The 17,740-nt window shown below is 38.8% G+C and overlaps 1 protein-coding gene across 1 annotated transcript; it reads right to left on the bottom strand.

Moving 5' to 3' along the window:
• Positions 1–595: 595 nt before the first annotated feature.
• On the bottom strand, positions 596–2,069 carry LOC103712876 (uncharacterized). The gene is made up of 3 exons (XM_008799567.5): positions 1,397–2,069; positions 1,138–1,278; positions 596–919 (listed from the first exon to the last, which is right to left on the bottom strand). The coding sequence occupies exons 1-3, from the start codon at positions 1,895–1,897 to the stop codon at positions 848–850; spliced, it is 714 nt and encodes a 237-aa protein (XP_008797789.5). The 5' UTR covers positions 1,898–2,069; the 3' UTR covers positions 596–847.
• Positions 2,070–17,740: the final 15,671 nt, after the last annotated feature.

The following is a 17,740-nucleotide window of genomic DNA, read 5'->3' as shown; positions in this document are numbered from 1 at the left end:
ATATATATTTGTCTGTAACAAGAGTTACTAGTGGAGATATTGGTACTTTGGGTTATCGTGCTAAGATTAACTCAAAGTTGGGAATCACACTTAATGATCAACAGTATAATTTTAAAAGCACAATGTAGAGGAATGAGTTGCATTGCATTATATAGTATGGTACCCATTTTCTCTTAGAGGAGTGAAAAATTAATATTCCAAATCTGTTTCTGGATTTAGAGTAAATTGCTATTCTAAATTCTAAAACAAGAGACAATTTTATGTGCAGTTGCTACCCACTTAGAGTAATCCTGCATGGTAATATTTTTCCGTCAAAAAATTTATCTCTCGCTATTGTTAAATATATATTTCAGTTTTTTTGAGTTGGTTGCATCTTTCACACACAATGGAACTATTAAAATAGATCGATCGTTCGCTTTTTTTTCTTCAAAGAACGAAAAAGGATCGCTGTTCATTATATTGCCTATGCTCAGATTAAGAAAGAAAATTGGTAACCACATGTTAAAATCATTTGCTCCAATTAGCTTTATACGGCCTAAATGTAATGGTTTGTGTTATGTTCTCAAACAAATCCAAATGCATGCTCTGTTTAGGCTTGACCACATAGGAATCCTCCATAGTAAAGTAATTCATGAACAACAAGGAAAGATCAAAGTAATTGTCAACAACGAAACAACTAATAACGAAAATCATCGAAGTAATTGCACTACAGAGATTTCTGATTCTGATGAACTATGTAGAGTGGGTTTCTTTTGCCTCATCTCTCTTGGCTTTCTTTGATCCAACTGAAAACTCTGAAAAGATGACATGATCTTTAGCTGAAGGTGGAGGTTTTCCATTAAAATTATCAATAAAAAGTTCTGTTGCAGCCTTCAGCCCATCGAGCCCTTGTTCTCGCGCTCCAACCTTGGATTCCATACTGCATTTTAGGAAATATTGATTGCAATGAGACCTCTATCCAGTCCCCAGTTCTGTCAGAATAACTAGAAGAACAATGAACTAAACGGGAGAACAAATTCAGAAAGAAAGAAAGAAAGAAAGTTTCTAATTCAGATCCTAAGTTTTTTCACAAAATTACGTTAAACTATACGCTCAGGGAGAACAAATTATGACAGAGATCCGAAACGGGATACACACCATTTTATCGAGTCCTTCTGAATTAGAAGGATCCAGTACCACTGGATTGGGAGGTACCGCCGCTGGGTTAGACGACCTGATAGCCCCCTCGCCCGATGGCCGCGATCCATGCGATCTCCCAATGTCGACCCCTCGATCATCCTGTATTTCAGAATCCAGACACAGACATAAAATTCTTCTTCAGTTTTTTTTCTTTTCCCTCTCCCAAGAAACTCCCTAATTCAAGAAACGAAGAAAAAACTGTGCCAAGAACCCTAACCAAATGCATCAAGACAGGCGGCAGCAGTGGTGGCGGTAGCTGCTGCTGTTGCTGCTGCAGTAATGAATTCGCATGAAGCGCCGGCATCGATGCCAGTGGCGGCGGCATCATCATCATCATCATCTGCTGCTGCTCCTGCTGCTGCCGGCGGTAGAAATTGAGCTGGCCGAAAGTTGCGTCGAGTTCACGAAAGGTGGCGTCGATCTGTGCATTAAGGTCATGGATAATGGCGACGCAGCCAAGCACAGGGTTGACGCTCCGGGTCTCCGCCTCGAACGTCATGGTCGCGACGACGTGGTCGCGTTGCTCGCTGGAGGCGGCATTGTAGAACCTCATGAGGTTGCTGATACCGAAAAGGCGGAGGACGGCTTCGAACCGGGCGGCGCGTTTGGCCGGGAAGTAGCGGGCCAAGACGCAGCCCGGGTAGCACCTGCGCCGCTGGTGCTTGCAGGCCGCGCATGACCTGCTGTTCGATGATGCACTTTCGCCTTGCTCGATCATTCTTCCCGTTCTCTCTTGCGAATTATCCGGAAGTGAAACACGGAGAAGAAAGCGTTTGGGAGGGGAGTCAAGGAAGAGGTTTAGGGTGCAGAAGGAAAGAGATTAGGGGGAAGGAACCTGAGAATATCTAAAGTTGGAAGGGAGGGTGGAGTGGCATTTAACCCTTAACTATCTTGGTGGCTTGCCAAGATATGCACCTGCCGCTATTCTTGGTTTTCTTCTTATTTAAGCGCAAGGAGCTCTGTGCGCCAACTGTGGCGGTGCGTCATCCCAGTCATCTCATCTCGTTCATATAAAATCATTCTATCATGATCTCGTTTTGGATTGGTGCACTACATGGCCGTACATATGACCAATTATAGCCACTCATTTCTTTAAGCTGCATAAATGAAAGGCTGTGATTGGTAGTATGCACAACTATATGATACCCATAGTATAGGGAATAATCTCTCTTGCCACCTCCCATCTTATTTAGAATTATTTCTATGGTGCATCACTGGCGTAGTACTGATGGTGTAGGATTAAGACCGCAAATAAATTGACCTGAGACTCAACCTGGCCCGACTCGCATGAACCCAATTTTTAGAGGACCCGTGGGGCTGGGTTGGATTCTAAAATTGTATCTATTTTGTTTTTCAAGTTGAGTCTGGATTTACTAAATTCAGACCTACCCCAACCCGTTTGAATTTTGGGCAATTTTAAATTTTCAATCCTACGATCTGACCCGCCCGTCCTGAACTGAACCCGATAAACCATTGGGCCCGAAAAAGTCGGAACCCATGTTATTCTCTAAGTTGTCTTATGACTGATATTTATGTCCTGTATGTGAGCAGTATTTTGCATCTTGAGTTTATTGCTCTAATTCAAATATAGAATAATTCATGCAGTTTCACTGCTTGGTTGTAAAAATTTATTAAAAAATAATGAGCATTTATAGCAACAAAGTAATAACTGAGCCTCGGAAAGGCCTAAGTATAAAAACATGGGTTGTTTTCCAAATAATTTGATTTGATGAGCACTGTATGTTATTTTTTTAGCTAGTCAACCTTATCTGATTTGTGGTTTTTTGTTCTTTAATATCCAAAAGAAAAGTTATTGAGACTGCTTTCTGCTTCACAAGCACGGACATACTCTTTCAAATTCAATCGGATCCGACCCAAATTTGAATTTTGGATTAAAACCGGGTTCTACATGGACCCGACCCGATCTTCTACTGGATTGGGTCTGGGTCCAATATTATGACCTGAATAAGAAACCAGGTTGGGTCAAAATCACTCGTGATCCGGTCCAACCCGATCTATTTACAACCCTATGTAGGATATAATTTCTAGAGGGAGGAAGCCTCTGTAGATTTAGCACATCCTTGAATCATAAAGTACCGCTAATGGCTCACAATGCGGTTGGGAAATGGCTTTGGATGAGGGGTGAATCTTTGTACAGGATGAGCTCTCCCGTTGAGGGTTCAACCAGCCATCCAGGTATTGCTGATGGCCACAATTAAACAGGTCCTTTTATGGTACATAAGAAAGCAATTATGTTATACCGGACACGCAAGAGACGAATTAGGAGATTCAATCTCTCCATTTGAACCTGAATCAAAGAGGATGAGATTCTGGATGCGAAAGGATTTAGTCACCATATATAACGACTATCCATTTATTAATGGTACTGTTCGCTTCACCCGGAAAATATTGACAGACACGAAGTGTGGGATTAGATACCTTTCCATCTTAAACATGTTCTTTTGTGGGTTGCAAGAGATATTATGGAAAGGCAAAGGATGCATTGAATAAAAAAAAAAGAAAAAAAAGATGAACATTAAACATTCAATTTATTATAATTATTGTTATTGTTGTTGTTGTTATCATCATTGTTGTCGGAATAAAGAGTCTCGAACTTAGTTCCACATCGGCTAGGTAGCGGAAAGATCTGTGCCTTAAATGGATGGGGAAACCCTTTCCCTCGCAAGGTGCGTTTTGTAGGGCAAAACTGTGCGGGGGGGAGAGACTATAAAACCCCTCCCCAAAGCGGACAATACCTTGTGAGGGACGCAACCATTCTTCTACCTACGATCGGTAGGGACTAAGGTCTGAGGCCGGGGGATACCCTCGACCTTATCATTGGAGCTTTAGTTGAGAGCCCTTGATCCTGGCACAGGCCTTCCCATTGGGGGGGCTGATGTTGTGGGAATAAAGAGTCTCGAACTTAGTCCCACATTGGCTAGGTAGCGGAAAAGTCTGTGCTTTAAATGGATGGGAGAACCTTTTCCCTCGCAAGGCACCTTTTGTGGCAAAACCGTGCGGAGGAAAGAGACTATAAAATCTCTCCCCAAAACAGACAATACCTTGCGAGGGATGCAGCCATTCTTCTGCCTACGATCGGTGGGGACTATGGTCTGAGGCCGAGGGATACCCACGACCTCATCAGTCATCATAATTATTATTATCGTTATCCTTATATTATTTTTATTGTTACTATTACTAATGATATTATTCTTATTATTGTTATTTGCTATTGATGATAGTAGAGGTGGTCCGAATTTACACAATGGGCTTGGTTTTGCACACCGTTAGGCATGTTACATACAAGGTTACACCAGTTTCACACATTACCCCAATTGTACATAGACCGATGTAAAATGATCATAAAAAGCAAGAATCATGAAATAAAATTTTCAGTTAACAGAGATTTGAAAAAAAAAATCGCAATCAATGTCCAAAGAAAACTTAAATTGTCCCTCTCCCACATTATCCTTAACACCCTAACCCTTGGTGAAAATAGGATTCTGAAATTGAAATCTTTAATTCAACTACCAAGAAACTTTACCATGTTAGAGAGGGCACATTAGTTAGTAATGAGTTTAAATGCTTTCTGGACTCTTAGTCTATACATAAATTAAAAGGACTAAGATGTCAGAATTCTAATCAACAAATTATATTGTCCCATTACAATTATATTGTCTTACTAAATTACATCCAATTGATTACATTTTCCTTTTTCAACCACTAATATTAAACTTGATGGTAGGTGTAATGATACATACACACTACATGCGTACATATTATGTATACAAATATTAAATATTTGTGTGTGTATAAGACTGATGCTATTGTGTGATCAGATATTCTGGGAAATCTGTATTTCTTCTTGAACAATAAATGATGTGCCATCCAAATTGAAGATTTAAATAGTTAAACATGATCTACACTACAAAATAGGTCAAAAAACTAAAATTAATAGTTTAGTCTCTAACCTAATCATCAAGTAGGAACCAAAATGGATAATTATATTTGCATGATACTATGTTTACCAAGATTTGATGACTAAAACATTGGTGAATTTAAATCTACCTCTATATTAAGATAGGAGTATCATGATTCATAAAGGGGACTTTCAATTTATGCGCTGTGTCTTGTAGTCTGCTACACTACGAGTCTAGGACAATTAATGCTATTTATTTTGAGACCTACTCGATGATTAGATTAGAGACAAATAGGCATATGAATTTTGATTTCTAGACTTTTTTACAATATAGATCACGTTCAACGGTTTGAATTTGAAATTCAGATAATCCATCGTTGATTTTCAAGGATGTGTCACTTTTCCCTAAACACACACGCACGCACACACATACATTAATACATACACCTACATACACAAATTTGAACGGCTTCTGAACAACCCACCTTTCAATTGAGTTCTGACTCAAAACCTGACAAAACCTCCATATGAAAGAGTTCTTTTGAAATCCTCTACACCTAACTAATCAACTGTCTGTCTTCATTTCTCATTTCCTTTATGATCCAACCAACCCCACACTACAACACCTCTATATCTTAACCGTCCTCCATGAGTGAGCTGCATACCCACAATCCTTCCATTGTTTCATCCAAAAAAAAAGTGTATTGTTTTTCATTCGAAGAAACAAAAATAAATCACTGATTTTCAAAACATAAAAATCTTGTTACTTGCTATTTTTTTCAGTTTTTCATTAATTACTTGAATGCTAGATTTTAATCACACATTCAAATCAAACTTGCTCATGCCATGCAGAATCAAATTATAACAATGATGTCTCAAAATAAATTAATACCATATCAATAAATTCAACAATAAGATAGATTGATTACATGCTTATATTTTTCTTCCCGCATGCGCATCTGCACATACATCTTGACTAGCGCGCACGCACACACATATATACATACATATACATATATATACAGACATACAATATATACGTATACATACATACATACATACATACATAAAATGTCTTGCACACCTATTAAGAATACAAGGTATCTACTCTTCTTAGGTTCAAAATTAATAAAAAGAACCAAATTCAAAAACCACATCATTTTTTGTGATGTATACCACTTAAAATATCTAGATGCTGAAAGTCATATATTTTGGTGATATTTAACTTGTATATCTAATAGATGTGTAAATATATGGTTAAAATGATAAAAGACCATTTTTTTTTTATAATCAAAGTTCCAAAGTCTATTGATTTTTAATATATATATGTTTTAGAATGTATAAACCATGATTAATAAGGTAGGTTCTCAATTTAAATATATTATCATGTATTTCAATATAACTTTTGATTTTAGAAGTTTTATTATTGATTTTGGACTTGAGATGAGTAGATAGATACTCTCTTTTTTTGAGGTGAACGTAATCCATTCTTACATGTATTTAGTATTTTTGAAGAGAATTAGGCTAGAATGCACTTGATTTCATTAGCTCTGATCACTTCGTGCAAATCAATGATACACCTCTCAAAACATTGTTGATAATAATCTATGTTGTATAACAACAACATTATCATAAATGTTCCATTATAATACAAAAAAAAGTCATTATTTTCATTTGTAAATAGAATACTTTTCAAACTAAAATTCTGTGCACAATTTTTCCTCCAAAAAAATTGTATAATCTAAAAATAATATTTTATATCAGCTAAATAATAATTTAAAAAATAAGGCCATTATTTTTCTTCTATGATCCATTATTTTCTATTATATATAACAGTTGTTATAATAATAATTATTTGGTATTAAATATTTAAAGCAATAAATTAGCAAAGCAATGACCTGTATAATCATCATGATGGTAATAATAATTCCAACATGAGTTTTTATACCATTTTGGAAACCTGGCTTACATATGGCAACTCCCACCTAATTCCACACAATATGAAATCAACTGAATGCAACGGCTCAAATTCCAACCATCGCAAGGTACCCCAAGATCCAAGGTCTTTCACCTTCATAAAATAACCAATGAACACTCCCTTGTTTTTCCCCCCCAAAAGCAAAAAAAAAAAAACACATGTTGCTGATGATACAATTCATTTCATATATCATAGCAAGAAATTAATTTGGCTTTGTTTCGGAGAAAATTAACAAAAAAAAAGTTCAATAAAAACATATGAACAAACCCAAAATCTTGTGCACAATAGATTAAAATAATAGCATACCTCCTACTTTATTTTGTGTGTTCCATTCAATAAAGTAAAATTCATGGAAAGAGAAAAAAATATTAAAAAAAATGTTCAAAAAATCATTGATCTCATCTATTCCACAAGAAAAAAAAAAGAAAATATACTTGCCTTTTTATTTGCAGTTGCATGACTATAGGGAAAGGTAATTGCATCTATCAATTTTGAAGGAGAAAATCTGCTATATAAAAGCAAATATTAATGCAACAGTAAAGTTACTCCATTCTAACCTAGAGGTTATGGATTTGAAATATGAAATCGGCCTTTCCATGCTCAATTAGAAGTTGATCATACCATCATAGTTTCTCCCTTATTACTTTTAGTTATAAATAGCATAAATTCCATCTAAATTACGTACATATTTTTATGTGAAGCCTTGAGGCACACATTTATAAATACAGTTTTCTCTTCTTTATATGTAAAATTCTTTTTTGATATCTCTATCCAGTCATTAGAGAGACGGAAATGCATCAACTAAGCATGCAAATTTAAGAATCATATTGTCTACATTAACAAAAAATAACAACACAGTAAGAAAAACTAATCCCAATCGCAATGATAGAATCACAGCCATCAATAATATACTACTTCCTCAAGGGTGGGTGGAGCACATAGCACATGTCAAGCACTAGTACAATAGGTCAATAATATTATGATCTACTTATCCAGTGACTACTACATCATGAGTATTATGTTATGAGGTAACTGGGCACTAAAAAGCCAACTGATGATGAATAAAACTAAAAGTTATAGCATCCTGCATAATTTCTTCAACAACTAGAAAACCCTTGTTAAACACTGCTAGATTGGCAAGCGAGTATAAGACTTTGTTCAAATATAAGGTCAACACGATATCAATGTTTGTTGCACACGATCATAAGACCAGCACTAAAAGCCCACATTTGTTTATCAAAATTTGTTAATAAACAGCATAGTAACGAGGACAACTATGATATATTGTGCCATCATGACAGAATAACCACTAGTTTATGAACTCTATAAAGATGCAAAACTCTCATCCATGTAAACAGACCAAAGAACAACTTCACTGCTAAAAGTAGACTCCATTGACTAGCCTCTTCCATAAAATCCAGCAATTCAGTTATGTTTCATTTGTCATTCCATTTTGGGCATGCGACTTATTGGTGGGCTTTTTACCTCAAGCTCAACGACGGCTGCTTCAGTGGTTGTCGACAATACTGAGACACTGCAATACGATGCCAGAATTTTGTTAAAGAACTGCTCCAAAATTAATGGGGAACAAACATATAAAACATCCAACACATCACCTGCCAGCACCTACCAGAGCAGTTTATGACTTCTTAGAGGATCAATAATTCCAGCCTTCACCATGTCAACATACGTACATGTAGCAGCACCCAAGGAACACAAGTTTTTACTAGATTCCCTGACATTTAACAGTATGAAACAGAGTTTACAAGAAGAAAGAGTATCAGATTAACAACACAATGCCATGTTTCCATTATCAGGAAAACAAAGAACTGGCTGTTCAATGAACAGTACTTGTGTAACCATCACCATGTACTAATTGATTAAAGAACCTAACCATCACCATCTACTAACTTCCAAAGGAACCCTTGATTTGTTTAGCATATCAGTTTAAAATGGAAATTTTAACAGTTTCCGCATGCCAACAGTTATCTAAAACTACTTTAACCAAACAAAGATTGTCCCATTTTATCTAAACTTATTCTCATGCCAAACTTATTCTCATGAATTCCTGTGCATTTTGATCTCAGGCCACTTCACTCTTAAGTGTTTTAAAGTTACTTTCTCAAGATCTGCATCCAAGTATACTTGCAAAACCTACCTCGTTTCACTTTCAAGCCAAATGTCAGTCAGGTGCTATTCACCCATCTTAACTTTTATTGCACATCACCAAACACATCAATCAATTCTTCCACCATTTTATTAGACATAAGATATTTAGTATCATTTTCATATAATATAAACCACACTAAAGAAGAGTATTCATATTAAGGGGGTTGTGTATCATGTCCCAATTGTATCAGCTCATAACAAGGCCTAATTATTTGATACCTTAGTATCTACAACTGTACTATTCCTTACAGGTTTTACTTTATTCTTACAGTTTTCTGGTCTAATACACATTTCTTGCCTATTGAACATTTTGACAGAGTAGTGCACATGTTTAGAGGCATGTCTATCTGCAGAGTGCAGGCATAACATGTTTTGATAGTTAAGTTCACAACCATTTTACTAATCAGACAGCCCCTTGAAACACAAACCTCCAAACAAAACTGAAAAAAAAAATCACAAACCTTGCAAAATATCCCACTGAAATCTATAAGAACAAAAAAGGTTACCCAATAAACATTCCTTAATAAGGTACCCACTACTCAAAAGCCAATTTTTTATCACGTAAAATACAAATTTCTAGCATTAGCTACTGAAATAAAGATCCAGGGCAAACACACCAGTATGAAATGGTTTATTTTCTTATATGGTCATGAATCCACAAACAACATCCACACAAGCACACATTTGTGCAAGTACAGGCACGCACACACACACACAGCATGCATACACATGCACATATACATAAAAGCACAGCACATAGTTTAGCCGGTCATGATTCATGACATGTCTGTCACCTCATCAGTGTGTCTTGGTTTTGGAATCCCCAAGGAACAACAGCCTATTAACTGAATATTTCAAATGTTGTGCCACCAAAGACCAGAGCTCCAGCCAAACCAGGGCGTAAACCAGAAGAAGCCTACAGAAGTCCTCATAATCTTGCTAATCTTTCACAATTATAAACCCAAAACATAAGGCCAAGAAGAATCAACAAGCTACATGAACAAACCTTTGGCAGCATCCTAGCCCAAATTAAGATTCTTTTGTTCATGCAGTTTGCCAATAATTACTGCACTGTCAACACGAGCATTTGTAGCAATAGTGAATGTAGGTGCCTGCATGAAACCTACATTTACAGGACAACATTCTGGTTGTAGAATAATGAAAAATTAAAATCTTTCGGAGCATTTACGATTATTTGAACTCCTATTTTCTCATCACTATTATCCCTCATAGCATATAAGAGGACAGCTCAACCACCTGCAGAAGCAAGAAATTAAGTGGATTAAGTAACCTGAAGGAAGCAGTCACCATTGCCACATATAAAAGAATAAATATGAGCATACCTAGCACAATACCCTCTTCCGCAGCAGGTCTTGCAGCATTCAGGGCATCTGTAACTCTATCTTTTTCCTTGCAAACTTCAGCCTCACCCAGCTCCACCAATCTCCAAACAAACAGGTTACAAAGTTGTGCCAAGATAAAACAAGGCCAGCATAGATTAAGGGAAATGAGTTGACTTTAAGAACAGCAACACCTCCAGATAATTTGGACAACTGTTCTTGTGCTTTCTCCTTGTCAAAAATGGCTGTACTTTTCCCAAGCTGTTAAAATTTTAGACATCCGTCTTTAATTCAAAGCATTTAATTCTGAACAAGACCTGTGCATGTCCCATGCAAGCACACGTTATACAAAATATCACGCCCCGGACCCGGATCCGTGACACGGCCGTGCTATTACCAACAACCGCCTACAATAGCATGAAGCCTCGTACATGGGTAACAGGTAGTCAAACCAGTCAAACTTTCATATATTAAAGCATTTCCAGTACGATTTGCTGGTTGGTACAAAATACAGAGCTTCTATACAGTTTATGTACACAAAGTATATTTGTTTAACTCCAAAAGAAAGAAGCCCTGATACAAAAGAAAAATGTCTCTGACTGCGATCACTGGTGGAAATCTGAAAGAAAATATAAATGAACGGGTATGAGCTATACGGCTCAGTAAGTAATCCTGCATAATCTTATCGGATCAACTTTAATGCTAAACATGTTTAAACAGGATTTGAGAAGCTAACATGTATACTACTTAACAATTCGTCATGATAAAACATTTATACTGAGTCGATAAATCAGTGTTCCATGTCAACAAGAATTTTCATAAAAATATACAACATAAAAATTGTACCCTCGGCATGCCGTGGTTTACACTCTCGGATGCTACTGCGAAGTCGTTATCGGCCACTGGCGGGGCCAGCTCAGTTATTATCAGCCACTGGTGGGGTCGGCTCAGTCATTCTCAGCCACTGATGGGGCTGGCTCAATTGCATTCAGTCAGTAGCATCTAAGAGCCTATAAATAGTACCTCTTGCAAGCAGTACCTCTTGGATACTACGGCGAATTCATTAACGGTCACTGGCGGAGCTAGCTCAGTTATTATCGGCCACTGGCGGGGCCGGCTCAGTTATTCTCGGCCACTAGCAAGGCCGGCTCAGTTGCATTCAGCCCGTAGCATCAAGAGCCCATAGTACCTCTTGCAAGCAGTACACATAGCTAGATGCAATTACTATATCAACTTGCATGCATGATACTTTAATATCAGCATAAACATGATGCATGCATAAATTATGAGATCAAGGCATATTACTTACTTTTCATAATATGCCATACATGAAGTATATACATGAATAATACTCAAAAATTTTAATAAACATGATACTCACATAATCCATATTAAGATTAAAGAACAGGCTACTTGCATATATGATCCAACAAGATGAGGACAAATAACTTATACTTTATAATTTATGTAAGAAGACACATACATAATATGATCCATAATAAGATTAAGGCAAGTTACTTGCTTACATGATCCATAGAAGATTAAGAACAGGCTACTTACAGTAATTCGCTTTCCAAATTTCTCAAGTCCAGGTGACAGATCCTTAATCCCCTAAAACCACATCATAAGGATCACATTATTCTCTATTTATTTATTATATAATTTAGTTCATTTTACTATGGACTTACTTGCTTAGATCCCATCCAAGGATCTTAGCCCAGTCCAATTTATCCAATTTGAAGCCTTCGGGGTTCGATTAAAACCAAATTGGGTCTACATGGGTTAATTGGGCTTTTAATAAAAGAGTTGGGCCTGATTTATGATTGAGTCCAGCCTTTTCTAGCCAATTTGGCCTTTTGATTTGGCCAATAGACTTAGTCCCAAGTTTAATTGGGCTTAAATTTTGGTTCAGGGTCGATGTGGCTCATTTGGGCCTAAGTTCGTGTTGCCCAAGAAGACAACCTAAGAGGGGGGGGTGAATTGAGTTTTAAGTAATAATTGCAAATTAAAACTTAATGAGTAACTAATTAAGATTATTGCAGGCAGATTAATTAGATTACTAGTTGTAGTGAGTGGAGAGGATGGAAGAGACAATGAACCAATTACAAACACAAGAGGTTTTATAGTGGTTCGGAGCTAACCCTTGCTCCTACGTCCACTCCCCAAGCTTCACTTAGGAATTCACTATAATCCCTAGGATTACAGCCGGTTGTTTTACAAGTTCACAACCCAACTTGTTGTTTTCACGAGATCACAACGAACTCGGTTTTCACAGGCTCACCGACTAGAACCACCCGATTCTTTTTTCGGGATCACAATCGAACCCTTACACCGTTGGTTTTAACTTCGGCTCACAAACAAACCTTACAACCCTTGATTCAATCCCCTGATTGAATCAAGTAAGAAAATAGTTTGGAAAAAGTTACAAGGAAAGCTTCTTAATAAGCAAATATTAAACAATATAAAAAGAGAAAAGTTAGAAGCCCTCAAACAGATTTTGGAAGAGGAAGAAGGGGCTTCTCGAACTCTGAGTCTCCTTTTTGAATGCGCTAAAGATTTGATGTCAGAAGGAGAGTCTTGAATGCGAAGGAAAGAGTTTGTTGGATGGAGTTCAATACGCTTCTTCCTTCTTTCTCTTGTATTTACAAGGAAAGCTTCTTAATAAGCAAATATTAAACAATATGAAAAGAGAAAAGTTAGAAGCCCTCAAACAGATTTTGGAAGAGGAAGAAGGGGCTTCTCGAACTCTGAGTCTCCTTTTTGAATGCACTAAAGATTTGATGTCAGAAGGAGAGTCTTGAATGCGAAGGAAAGAGTTTGTTGGATGGAGTTCAATACGCTTCTTCCTTCTTTCTCTTGTATTTACTCTTGAGAGCCTTTGGTAGGTGGAAATCCCTTTTTGTTTGAATGGAATAGCTCTCTTGATGTCTACTACTGTTCATTTTGGCTATTTAAGCAGTCCCCCTTGAAAACTAGCCGTTAGACACTAATTTGTGGCCGTTCTGCACAATCTGCAACTCCTGACAATGTATCCGTTGGGGTCGGAGTCGACTCGGCTGTTGCTGAAGTCGACTCGGCTGTTGCTGGAGTCGACTCTTGCTTTACTAGAGACGACTTGTCCACTGTTCGAGATTTGAATTAAAGTGCTGTCCCGTTCTGGAGTCGACTCGCCAATATCCGGAGATGAATCGGCACTTTTGGAGACGGCTCGTTCTCAGGGTTCCAGAGATCCATATTTTTGCATTTCTTTCTCGAGTCGACTCGGATCATTTTTGAGTCGACTCGGCTCTCAGAGCCCAAAAACTAATCTTCTGTCTTTGGAGTTGAACTACCTCGGAGTCGACTCGGATCGTCTTGGAGTCGACTCGGCTCTCAGAGCCCGAAAACTGATCCTCTGTCTTTGGAGTTGAACTGCCTCGGAGTCGACTCGGATCGTCTTGGAGTCGACTCGGCTGACTTGGGAGTCGACTCTGGAGCGCTTGAAGTCGACTCGGCTCTCAGAGTCTCCGAAGTTGGTTCTCTGCCTTTTAGTCTTGCTTTCCTCTGAGAGTCGACTCGGACGTAACTAGGAGTCGACTCGCCAAACTTCGGAGTCGACTCGTAACTTTCTGGAGTCGACTCGGTTGCAGAGTCTGAAATACATCGTTCTATCTTTCTTTTGTTACCCTTAGGAGTCGACTCGGAAACGTCGGGAGGCGACTCGGCAACCATTGGAGTCGACTTGAACCCTTCTGGAGTCGACTCGCTGACAGGGTCTGAAAATCAACTTTTTGTCCTTCTGTCAGTTCTCAGTCGGAGTCGACTCGTAGTGTACCGGAGTCGACTCGAGCATGTGCCAGAACTTCTGAAACACTTGGAGTCGACTCGTAATCTTCTGGAGTCGACTCGAGCTTCAGACTTTGGTTCAAACTGAGTTCCATACTTAGCCAAAATATATCAAACCAAAGCTAGAGATACTTAAATATAAATTCATAAATATTTGCCTAAAACACTAGATTGAATTCATTAGTATAACATAAGATATACTCAAATGCTTTGAGCTCATCAAAATCAAATAGGGTTATAATCAATCACTCCACAATCTTTTCCTTTTTGATGATGACAAAACATTGAGTATTTGTAAAGTGAATTGCTCAACCAAGAAGTGATTCATTGCAAGGTTTTGAAATGAATTCAAATGTCTAGTTTTTTTAATTTATCCAAAATTGAAAGGTATGAAACAGTAAATCCTGAAATTAAAGCTCCTCCTTTCATTTGGAATTATATAAGCATTCATATCATGCAATCAATTGTTTGGCTTATATGTGTTTAATGAATTTGCTTTCTTAAGATTTCAGATTCTCCCCCTCAACATATGCATTCAATTTTGTTTAGGTTCTCTGAATTTTCTTTTTAATGTCTTGAAGCTTTTGAGCTTAAATTCTTACTTTCGGAGGGAAAATCTGACAATTTGTTCTTGAGTATGATTCAACTAATCTCCGAATATCCCTTGAATAGATTCTGGAGATTACTCCTTGAGGAGCCCCAACAGAGAGATAATGAGCCTCAAGGTATCGAATCCACTAAGAACAAATTACTTTTTGCTTTAAGGATTTTCTTTTTAGTGATTCCCTTTACATTTCAATTCATCATATTTTCTCTCCCTTTTTGTCATCATAGCAAAAAGGCAGAAGGCACACAAGTATAAAAATTCAATTGCACAATTGTGAAAGAGAAATGTCTACTCATTGTATTAATGTTAATTTGAGTACAAATGTGAGTAGATAATACAAGTGTAAGCAAAAGAAATACATCAAAGCAGGAAAAAGAGCTACACTAGGGTTTCTTGGAGGATGTGGCTCCCGTACTTAGTCTTGTGTGTTTCAAGACCAAGCTGAGCCCCTCTGAAACGTTCCCTAGTTGAGCTATGATCTCCGAGGTAGCCCTAGACTGGGTCGAGGAAATCTCGTTCACACTCTCCTGGAGGGTGTCAAGCTTGAAGATCAACGCATTAGCTAGCCGCTCTGCACCCTGACTCTGGTTGCCTAACTCATGTCTGATGCTGTCTCGCATCTTCCTTGTGTCATCCTTGACGTCACTCATATTCCAGTATTGAGCTTGAACTAGGCTTCGTACATTGAATATTTCCTCCTTCAGGTGTGCAATCATCTCTGTCACGGCTGCCAAGGAGGGGACTATCTTAGTGGAGGGAGCAGACTGAGGACCACGTAGCTCCCTCAGCAGATCATCCCTCAGCTCCCTCACTATCTCCTGTCTCAACTCTCGGAGCTGCTCAGAAGATATCCAAACCTCCAGGGGCTGCTGCTGAGAAGGTGGGGCAGTGGAGGTGGAGGGCTCAGTATGGGTAGGACCAGAGGTGGAAGAAAAAGTGGGAGGAGCTATGTCATGATCCTGGTCATGATCAGGACTGGGTGAGTGATGAGTGGTAGGGTCAGATGGTGTGGATGTGGATGGTCTCCTAACCCAGAGTCCCTCGACTTTATGGAAACTCATACGATGGAGAGTCCCCTCACCCATGCGATCTGTATGATGCAGTGAGCAAGAGGGTTCCCCCTCAGGGATAGGGACCTCTAGTTCTCTAAAAAAGAGTGTGAACAGCATGCCATAAGGAAGGCTGAGCCTAGGTTTATCTAGGGGTTCACATATGTACTTGTAGATGAGCTTGAGAAAGTTGATGGGAGTGTCTTGGAGGATATGGTACATCAGTGCTAGGTCTCTCTCTGAAATAAAGTCAAACCTATCTGTTTTGGAGAAGAGAGTCCTAGAGATGACACTTAGGAGGAGTCGCATTTCAGCTGAAAGATGATTTGCAAACACCTCCTCAATAGGTGATTGAGGGGGACTCCCTAAGATGCCCGTTAGGGCCTCTGTCCTATCTGAGGGGTGTGTGGGAAAGATCCCTTCTCGGGAGAGATGGAGGATTCGAGCAATGAAGTCCTTCGAGATAAAAACAGGGACACCCGTTATGGTTCCCTGGATACCACCACTACCCCGGGCTACAGTCCCATAAAATTTCCTAACCCTGGGTAAGTAGGGAGGTATAAAGAACAGAACAACTCTAACCCTTGAGCCCTAAGATGATGCCCTAGGGTGAACCCTTCCCGGGAGAGGAAGTCAAAGTTGACTTTCCTCCCAGTAGAGACTGCCCTCCTGGCGCACGGACGTGAGGGAACCGGCCTAGGCGGGGAAGGAACTGGAGGTGGTGGCCTCACGGGTTCGTTCCGTGCCTTGGACCGTCGCTCGGTGCCGCTCGCGGAGAGAGGTCTCTTCCGGCTCAGGACAACGGCTTTCCTAGGCATTTTGACCTAAATCACGGAGTGATGGACAAGAAAAATGGAGGAAAACTCGACGGAGAGGACCTAGAACGGGTCGGAGACGAGGTCGGAGACGACTCTAGGGCTTTTGAACAGTGGCGGCTGAAAATAGAAGTGAAGAGAAAAACATTCCGCTTAGGGTTAAAAGTTGGATTCCCGACCTCGAGTCGACTCTGGTAAGTCGCGAGTGGACTCGACCTCGAGTAGACTCGACCTCGAGTCGACTCCCAAATATGCGCGAGTCGACTCGCCCACGAGCCGAATCTAAAATCTTTTCGAGTCGACTCGAACTCTGGCATATAACCAAAAAAACTTGTTATTTCCGTGCCAAAAGAGAGAGTTATGGAACTATCTAAGATTTAAGAATTGATTTGATGATCATAGATAAGAAACCCTATGTCTAACATAAGCTAATCATCAAAATCAATGAATTAGAGGAGAGTAACACTAGAATGGATCAATCACTCTTAACCCTCTTCTAAGTATACAAAATCGATCTTCACTCAAAGGTTTTGTGAAGATGTCAGCAAGTTGATCATCAGTACAAACCAATTGAAGTGTTACATCACCATTCAGTACATGATCTCTTATGAAGTGATGTCTTATCTCAATGTGTTTAGTTCTTGAATGCTGAATTGGATTTTTAGTTAGATTAATGGCACTTGTATTATCACAGTTTATGGAAATTTTATCTTGTTTAATGCCATAATCTTCAAGTTGTTTAATCCACAAGATTTGAGCACAACAACTCCCGGCAGCAACATATTCGGCTTCCGCCGTAGATAGTGCAACCGAATTTTGTTTCTTGCTAAACCAAGAGATCAAATTTCTCCTAAGAATT

The sequence above is a fragment of the Phoenix dactylifera genome, chromosome 1 (genome assembly GCF_051530095.1).
Source record: "Phoenix dactylifera cultivar Ajwa chromosome 1, Ajwa_hap1_PhDact_Kaust_v1.1, whole genome shotgun sequence".
NCBI lineage: Eukaryota > Viridiplantae > Streptophyta > Magnoliopsida > Arecales > Arecaceae > Phoenix > Phoenix dactylifera.
Note: the sequence above shows the minus strand (reverse complement) of the source record. Positions and strands in the feature narration are given on the sequence as shown.

Bases quoted from the DNA above. Each gene is read 5' to 3' on its own strand.
- LOC103712876 (XM_008799567.5), bottom strand. From the start codon at position 1,897: ATGATCGAGCAAGGCGAAAGTGCATCATCGAACAGCAGGTCATGCGCG. The intron at 1,279-1,396 runs GTTAGGGTTCTT...TCTGAAATACAG, and splicing joins CGCCTGTCTTGATGCATTTG to GATGATCGAGGGGTCGACAT. The intron at 920-1,137 runs GTGTGTATCCCG...CCTAAAATGCAG, and splicing joins CAGAAGGACTCGATAAAATG to TATGGAATCCAAGGTTGGAG.